At 41.2% G+C, this 9480-nt stretch overlaps 1 protein-coding gene across 7 annotated transcripts in view; it reads left to right on the top strand.

The window, feature by feature from the left end:
- Positions 1 to 9480, top strand: part of ART3 (ADP-ribosyltransferase 3) — a 59130-nt gene that overhangs the window by 35593 nt on the left and 14057 nt on the right. For all 7 annotated transcript variants that reach the window (XM_015570284.1, XM_006754551.2, XM_006754549.2 and 4 more), the window contains exon 3: positions 2222 to 2939. In XM_015570284.1, coding sequence (XP_015425770.1) covers positions 2222 to 2939 — 718 coding nt within the window. The remainder of the gene's footprint in view (positions 1 to 2221; positions 2940 to 9480) is intronic.

The following is a 9480-nucleotide window of genomic DNA, read 5'->3' as shown; positions in this document are numbered from 1 at the left end:
TGAGAGCTCCTGATCCCTCCTCTTTGTTTGGGGTTTGGAGTTGCCCAGATGAGGCCCAGCTGTGAAGCAATGCAGGCATCTGCCAAGCCTTAGGCCTTCTTTTGGAAGCTCTGGGGCTCTCTGACCCAGCTGCAGTTTGTTAGGTTTTAGGTTGCAAAAGGCCAGGCCATTCATATGCAAAAGCCTCTGCACACAGCTTGAGTGGGGTTGTAAATTGGGTGGGGTGCGGTCTCAGGGAATCACCAGGACAGAGCAAACAGCAATGGCTGCCTGTCAGCCATGCCCCGAAGAGGTCCCCGGGTCTCTGTGTCCCTCAGCACCGTGCAGGAACAATGATCACTGCAAGTACCTCTGAGAGAAAGCCGCCCTCATGTTCCAGCCTGATGCCAGACAATCCAGGTTCTCCCCATATGAATCTGGGTCTCCAGAGTCTCGCCCAGAATGAATTCAGAGCAGTTGGGAGCTTGTATCTCCCTCCGATTGAAAATGACAACAGCACACCCAGTTGCCAGCCCATTTCTGCGCGCCTCAGTACCTCTGCACCTCCTCCCAGTCTCAGTGTGCTTTTCTCTTTCCTTCTAGTTGTATAACTTCCACTCAGCCAGCCTTCCCGTGGTTCTGGATGATATCCATTTTGTCTTTTAGTTGTAGTTTTGATGTGGTTGTGCAAGGCAGCAAGTTCAGGTGTTTACCTATGCCGCATCTTGGCTCTCTTCTATAGCATTCGCTTGTCCTATTTTTTGATCAGTAGGTCAGAGTACAGGGTTTTATTTAATTCACTTCAATGTGTAGATGCTTGGACTTCAAAAAATAAATATAATGCATATGCTATTCTTGATTAATTTACAGTATAATAAATATATTTTTATAATGAAATTAAAAATAATCACAGTTTGTTGAAGGCTTGACATGTGTCAGGCATGGAGCTAAGACTTTGCATTGATTCATTATATCACTTAATCCTTACAAAAGAATTACAATTACACGTTTCCTTACATTAGCCTCATGTTTAGATGAAAAGATTGAAGCTCAGAAGTGCCAAATAACTTTCCCATACTTAATTAGTACCTCGTTAGTAACAGAAATGGAATTTAAACCCACACCTTTCTGACCCTAAGCTAGTGTTAATTACATTACACCACCCTGTTTCTCTTATGTATCATCTAAAGTTGAATTAGGCCTTTTTTCAGTTATACATAGCAGAAACAATGCAAACGTGCTCAAGCATATAGGGCATTTGTTGCTTCTTATGATTAAGGTAATATACAGTCTTCAGGTAGCTAGACCCAGGGCCTTAAATAATGTTATCCAGGCTTCATCCCTTTCTTTCCACCTCAGCTCTGCAAGCCTTTCTTTATTGGTTTTATTTACAGACAGGACTTTCCATGGAACTAAAAGGATAACTATTGGCTTCCCCAAGTCAATATTATCCTTACAGCTTGTGATTGTAGAGAAAGAAAGAGTGCTCTGGTTTTTAAGCCTGATTTATTGCTTATTACTGTGTGCCGAATCAGTCCTACCCAAACCACATGGACAAGGGAGTGTCCTAAAAAGAAGAGGGGTGATATATACTATTATGTATTTATCATATATAGTATTTCATGCATGATAATTTTATATTCACTCAACAATTTTGAGGGGTTGAGGAAATTGGCTAAGAATATTTTCAAAGCCAGGATTGCCACCCATTTCTTCAACTTTATACTCACTGGTTTTTTCCTTTGTACCACAAGGTTCAAATAAATGAGTTACAGGCATAATCATACCCATATCTTACCCACTAACATTTACTCTTTCACACAAATAGGTAATAGCTGAGAAAAGTTACCAATAGCAATGGAGTATACTTTCTACATAAAAACATATCCAGCCCAGCCAGTGTGGCTCAGTAGTTGAGTGTTGACCTATGAACCAGGAGGTCAAAGTTCAATTTCCCAACAGGGCACATGCCCAGGTTGTGGGCTTGATCCCCAGTAGGGGGCGTGCAGGAGGCAGCCAATCAATGATTCTCTCTCATCTTTGATGTTTCTATTTCTCTCTCCCTCTCCCTTTCTCTCTGAAATCAATTAAAAAAAATTTTTTAAAGAAAAAAAATCCAAATTTGGTTGTAAGCAAGGGATAGATTCTTGGCAGGGTATGAGAGTGTGGAGGTAGTAATGTGAGAGAAAAAGACACGCCAAATATCTTGTTTCAAGAATATTAATTTCCTTTTCTTTTGAAGGTGAAGGCTAATACGTTAGACATGGCAGATAATGCATTTGATGACGAATACCAGAAATGTACTGACAGGATGGAAATCAAATATGTTCCCCAACTGCTCAAGGAAGAAAAAGCAAGCCATCAGCTTTTTGAGGATGTGTGGGAAAATGCAAAAGCCAAATGGGAAGCTCGGAAGGCTCATCTCTCTCTCCCCATGAGTTTTAAGGATAACCATGGAATAGCCCTGCTGGCATATATTTCTGAAGCTCAAGAGCAAACTTCCTTTTACCATCTGTTCAATGAAGCTGTGAAGATGGCTGGCCAGTCTCGAAAAGATTATATCTATGGCTTCCAGTTCAAAGCTTTTCATTTTTACCTGACCAAAGCCCTGCAGTTGCTGAGAGGACCGTGTGAGGATAGCTATAAAAATGTGGTGTATAGCACAAGCCAGGGAACTTCGTTTACCTGGGGAGGGCTAAACCAAGCCAGACTTGGCCATTTCACCTTGGCACATTCAGCCAAACCTCAAGCAGCAAGTGATCAACACATTCTGTTAACCATTCACACGTGCTTTGGAGTTGCCATTGGAAAATTTGTTGATAAAGAAAATGAAAGTGGAAGAATTATTATTATACCTCTGAATGAGGTTTTTTATGTGTCACAGGATGGGGCTAGCAATAATCTTATCCTTCGAAGCATAAACAAGACCTGCAGCCATTACGAGTGTGCATTTCTAGGAGGTATGTGTGTCTGTTCTGTCTGTGCTTGTCTGGGAGGGGAGGAGAAGCATTCTTAGGACCAGGGAGAGATTAGGGAGGAAATTAAGAGGTGTTTGAAAGAAGAAATGACATTGGTGGTCTCTAGGCTAGCTCTTTTCATACTGTTAGTTTCAACCCCCCAAACTCTCCCCCCCCAAAATTAGTTTTATCAAACCAATACATTTGCAGTATTATTGAAAGTTAAAAAAATAAAAGTACTATGAGGCCATCATTTTCAAATAGGAGCAGTGTGCCCTTCAGGGTCATTTGGCAAAGGCTGGAAACATTTTTAGTTGTCACACTATCCCTAGTTGCTACTACTATCTACTGAGTAGAGTCCAAGGACACACTAAACTGCATTGAACAGCTCCCCGCAACAAAGAAGTACCTGGGCCAAAATACTACTATAAGGCTTACAATGAAAAAAGTAGCAGCCCTCTTCCCACCCATTCCCTTCCCATTTGCCACTCCTTGGTGGTCTCCATTTCTTTTGTTTTTTAGCTATTTTTTTTTCAGGTACTTATTGTCATGGTTCTAAGTAAATAAAATGCTTCAGCATGTTAATTCTTGATTTTTATCTGTTCGCTTCACAGTATAGAGAATGAATATTTAGCTCTCATATTCCATACATTAGTTAGGAATTCTTTATTGTATTCATCTTTAACAGAGAACCTACCTGATAGCTCTCTTTTAATAAGAAGTCTAGAGTAGGCTGTCCAGAGTTGGTACAGTGTCTCAACTATTTCATCAGTAACTTAGGCTCTTTCTAGTCCAGTAATCTTAGCATGTTGGTTTGTTGATTCATATTTACAGTGTGACTGTTGTAACTGTAGACATCCATTCATGTTCAAGACAAAACGAAGGGGAAGAGGGTTGGCAGCCAAATCTGCCTATTTAATCAGGAATGTAAACATTTTCCCAGAAACTCTTAGATTTCTGATTATCATTGACTGTAACAGCCACTTATAAGAAAAGCTTGGAAAGGGGGTAATTAGCATTTCCAGCCTTTATACTACAGGGAGGTAAGAGAGAAGGGAATTAAAAATAGCTGGTAGGTCAGTAAACTAAAAGTTTCTATAATCACCACCTTCATCTTCAGTATCCGTGCATTTCCCTTTCCCATTCTCTCTGTGTAGTAAAGACTGGTACCTTTTAAAGTACCTCTTTACCCTAGGGTTATTAGTAGTATGATTTTTTTTTTGTTTCCTTAGTTTTTTATATCCCATCAATAGTTTACCTCTAAATCCTTAGAAATATAAGTCTCTTCTATATCCATAACATGCTGAAATTTTATGATGTTGTGCCTTGGTGTATGTGAGTAAAGGGTGAACAAAACTCTTCCTACTTTTTTCTATGAAAATGGCCTCCAGTTGATCTTCTAGAACTTTTTCTCTGAAATCTACTAAAGGTAGAAATGACTAATGGTAAACTGCCTAATTGTAAACATAATCTTATCTGCTGAGATTATGAATGAACTGTAAATACTTTGGGGAACGCTATAGTATTGGCCATTCCTGAATGTATTTTGACATACCCAGGTGTTCTTGCTGAGTTGTGGAAGTACATTCATAGACTGGTATAAGAGATACTGTCTTCTGTGACAGATCTGTGGCATGAGGCTACTAAGTTAGGATAGTTCCTGCACCCATTTGTGTACTCTTACTTCCTTGTAACTGAGCATCATTCTGGGGGCTAATCGCCCTGGACTTCTCTAAGGACTTGCATTGAAGAGATGTATATGTTGCTAAACAGTATGCCATGTTTCCTGCCTTGCATTCTTCTGCAAAGCTGGTGAGGTGATGGGCTTTTGGGGTCTTATGAGTGTGATTATTTTTCTGAACCCAACACCATGGCTGCTGGTCATGCATAGTATTGCAGTAGGGCCTTAGAAGTGGGATAGACATTTAGATTTGACTCCACGTGACCAAGGCACTATGAGATAAAAAAGAATAGGATGGGGAAGTGCCAATGAGACATCTTGCCTGGTTGGAGGGCTGATCCACTTATGATTTAATGGCAGAAGCTATGTAGCCATTGAGGTGCCTGGGACACAAAATTTAAGGAGATCCTCAGTTTGAGGGTCGTACACTTGCAGCATCTGCATTTGCATGACCCTAAAAGTGAGTGTCTCAGAGTTTGCACTCAGCATCTCATTTGCCTCACCCTAGTCCTGGCCCTTAGTTGCAAGTAAATGAGACTAATTGTTCACCTGGAAGGGCAGATGGTGATTGGAGTGAGTAAATTTGTGTAGAAAGGAAAGATGCTCATTCTCCTTATCACCCCTACACTAGACCTGACCAAAAACCAAGTAGGTTGAAGACAGCTCATACCAGCTTATGGGAACTGATTGTGGGCATATATGTCTTCCCATTTCTTCATAATCACACAGTAGCTTGAAATTGGCCATGGTTGAGAGTTATACCATAGAAATCAGCAAATACTACAAATCAGGACCCTCTTACCCCCACTGCAGAACTTGTTCAACTTTACCAGCACATCACAGCCAGAAATCCAGTTGTATCTGGGCTGTCAAAACAATGCCTCGTTTGGTGCTCCTGATGCATTTAGCCACATGCCATTTGTAGAGGCATTGGTTCTACAGAAACCCTGGCTGCAGTAGCTACAGGCCAAATAAATCACTGGTATTTGGTTAACAGAGGTAGGCAATGAAGCCCACAGAATCCATGTTTGCAAATGGGATTATGATGAACAAAAAGGGTGGAACCATTGGGTGGATTCAGAATGAGCCAGAGCTCAGACCTGCATGGGCTAGTGGGTTATGATCCCCACGTGAGGAAGGGGAAAGTGGAGGGCACACCTCTGTGGGCCAGCCCACAAGATCAGGCAGAGGCTACACAGCAGGTTAATGTTCAAACCAGCCACGAGGGGAGACCTTTGTGAAGGCTCACATGTACTATTTGGAGAGCTCTGACAGTCAGGCCACTGCACTTGACTGTGTTGATTTAATTCCAAACTGAAGTCTAACCAATGTCTTCTGCTGCCATCTAGAGATAACTAATGGGAACCTAGGCTCAAATCTAGATCATTGAAGCTAAGCTTTTGAAACACTGTGAAGGACAGTAACCAGAGCTTTTGTTTGTTTGTTAATAATCCTCACCCAAGGATATTTTTTTCCATTGATTTTTAGAGAGAATGGAAGGGAAGGAGGGAGGGAGGAAGGGGGGGAGAGAGAGGGGGGAGAGAGAGAGAGAGAGACTTTTAGAGAGAATGGAAGGGAGGCGGGGAGACAGAAGGAGAGAAACATGGATGTGAGAGAGACACATACATTGGGTTGATTGCCTCCTGCATGGACCCTGACCCAGGGCAGGGGTTGGAGAGTGCAACAGAGGTATGTGCCCTTGACTGGAATTGAATCCAAGACCCTTTAGTCCGCAGGCCAATGCTCTAACCATGGAGTCAAACCAGCTAGGACACCAGAGCTTTCTTAGAAATAAGCCAGGAGGATATAATCAGAACCTTGTTCCATTGTGACTAACTATAATTTTGGATGAAAAAAGACAATATTTCTAAAAGGAATTAAAAAATTATACTGTACTAAATTTAGTGCTAACACAGTCCTGTGTTACTGTTCTGAACTTGCTTATGATTTCCAAGATAAAAATGTGTTGTGGGCCTTACAGAAACTAGTTAGCTAAAAAATAAATAAAATTAAAAAAAAATTAGTTCTGTTGGTTAGGAAGAGGAGAGAATACAGGCATTGTACTAAATAATACAATTCCTGGTGGTCAAAGATACTAAATTTGGTATTCATTCAAAATTAAGGGAGTAAATTGTGGTAACAAAAGCCTTTATCCTTCCTCATAGTAGAATGAGAATCATCACAGGTTAATTTTCTTTACCAGCGGTTGTCAACCTTTCAGCCCTCACAGACCACCAGTAGTCTGCAGAACACCAGTTGGCGACCACTGCTCCAAAGATTTCCTTAAACGAGCGGTCACCAACCTTTCAGACCTCATGGACCACCAGTGGTCTGAGGACCACTGGTTGGTGACCGCTGTTCTATACTGTTCTTCTAGAATATTGATAAAGGTGGAGTGGTAGCTGTGTAATTAGGCTACATTCTTTATCATTAAACATGACACACCTTGCTTCCCCAGAGTGAGCAAGAGAAAGCAGAAAACAGTGCCAGCAAGTCAGTCCTTTGCAACCTAACTATGGAAGTGACATCTCAAGAGGAGAGGATTACATAAGGGTGTGACTATCAGGAGACAGGATCTTTGGGAGCCATAATACCAGCCCATTATAGTCTGTCACCTCCCCGAGGGAATGATCCAAATCAGCTCTCCTTTTCATAATCATGAGTTCTATAGTGACTTCTGCAGACAGAGTAGCTACATAACCACTGGAAGCAAAATCAGCTACCAGTTTCATATACTGGTGTTTTTTATCTGATTAATATAATCAGTCTGTTTACTGAGGTCATATGAAATATATGTTCATTTATATAAAATAAAAGCTGGTATTTTATGAATATCTACCCACATGAGTCAGATCAAGCACACCCATGCAAAAAGGAGAGGAATATATTCTTCCTCCAATTCCTCTCATTCTCCAGCTCCTAATTTGTTGGTGTTTGGGAACTCAGTCAAGACAGAGGTTAGCAAGATTATAGGCAACTTGTAAATAGCTGAAGACAGCCAGACCTGTCAGTCCTGTAGAGATCTTCATTGGGGAGGCTGGTAGAATTTTTCATTTGAAGTCCTGGTCCTTTATAATGATTCCCTTACTGTAGTAGATTATAGACAATGGAGGCACATGCTTGATTTGTTTTGTTGGTCTCCAGAGGCTTTTCTTTATAAGGAGTCACTTCATATGAGTATATTTGTGTGTAACATAAAGGTTGAGTTCATGAGTTGTATTTGTTGCATTTATTTCCACAGAGGACTGCATTGGCTTTATCTTTAGTAATTGAATCCTGGGTGTCTCAATGGCCTGATCATACAGCTAGGACAGTAGTGTTGGCACATGAGTGTAAATAAACATAGATGTTCTCCTTGCCTGGGTCATCATTTGAAGTTCAGCTCTTCACGTAGAGCATCAAAGACAAGTTACCATCATTATAATGAGCTAGAGACGCAATGCACGAAATTCATGCACTGGGGAGGGGGGGATGTCCCTCAGCCCAGCCTGCATCCTCTCCAATCTGGGACCCCTTGGGGGATGTTCAACTGCCGGTTTAGGCCTGATCCCACAGGGTTGCCCCCAACTGCCCTCCCCTGCTAGCCTAGTCACCCCTAACTGCCATCCCCTGCAGGCCTGTCCTCCCCTAACTGTCCTTCCTCCCCTGCAGGCCCAGTTGCCCCCAACTGCCCTCCCCTGCCAGCCATCTTGTGACCACATGGGGGCGGCCACCTTTGACCACATGGGGGTGGCCATCTTGTGTGAGGGTGTGATGGTCAATTTGCATATGACCTCTTTATTATATAGGATGGATGCAGCCTCCTATTGGATTTGTCCAACATGGGGACAAGCTGTTTTGTTAGAGAACTGTGCTGTCTTTTCAGTTGTGAAGTCTTGTAGGTATGGCCCCCATTGGGTCAGTAGTTTGGGTAAAGTAGTAGGTAAGGCTTTTGTAATAAAGGCTTTTTTTGCAGAGGTTTTCAGACTTTCTCAGCTCATGGTCCTTTCCTTAGTGTTATCATAATTTATTGCAGTGTCCCTAGGCTAAAAGAAATACCCCAAAGTTCCACTTACTAGGTAAAGTCAAACTACTCAATAAGCATTTATTTCCTAACATCTTAGTAGCTGTTTGAAAAAAGAATACACAGAAAGTTTTAAACTTTATCTTTATTGTAGAAACTATTACAGATGTCCCCATTTCCTCCTCTTTTGCCCACCTCCACACAATTTTTTTAAAGTACTATTCTTTCATTCTTAACCATAATAATTTGCTAATGGGATGTATATGCCTATTGGATATTGCACAGCTTCTTGAAATTGAGCCCAGGACCCTTTTGTCCAGGGGCCAACACTCTAACTACTGAGAAACACACCAGGGCAATACTGCTGTAGTTTTATTATCAACAGTCAGCTATGAGTTAGGTTACAGACATCTGTAATTTCTTAGGATCTGAAGGAAATAGGGAACTCTTGGGAGGGTTTAATTTACTATTGATTTTCAGGCTTCTTACTATAGTGTTCCCTGCTAAAATGTCAACTTACAGGTTTTTCAGTGTGTTTTGTGGGAAAAGGCACTATTCTTGTTGCTGTGGGGTCTTTCCCTGTCTTTGGGTAATTTCCTCACACATATAAGCTGATCAGTATTTTGCCAAATACTTCAAAAGGAAATCCTTTGAAGATCTCCATGGTTCTGGCTTTGAATAGCTCCCTTCTTTAGTACTATGTAATAACCAAATTACCCTGCTATTTTCTTTTTAGAAAAAAATTTAAACTACTTAATAGATATATCATTCGATTTTTCTGTTCTTTTTTCAAAATTAAATCTTTATTCAGATTATTATAGTTGTTCCTCTTCTTCTCCCATAGCTCCCCTCCACCCGTT

Source organism: Myotis davidii, unplaced genomic scaffold, assembly GCF_000327345.1.
Source record: "Myotis davidii unplaced genomic scaffold, ASM32734v1 scaffold892, whole genome shotgun sequence".
In the NCBI taxonomy this organism is placed as follows: Eukaryota; Metazoa; Chordata; class Mammalia; order Chiroptera; family Vespertilionidae; genus Myotis; species Myotis davidii.
This window is presented reverse-complemented; position numbering and strand designations above follow the sequence as displayed.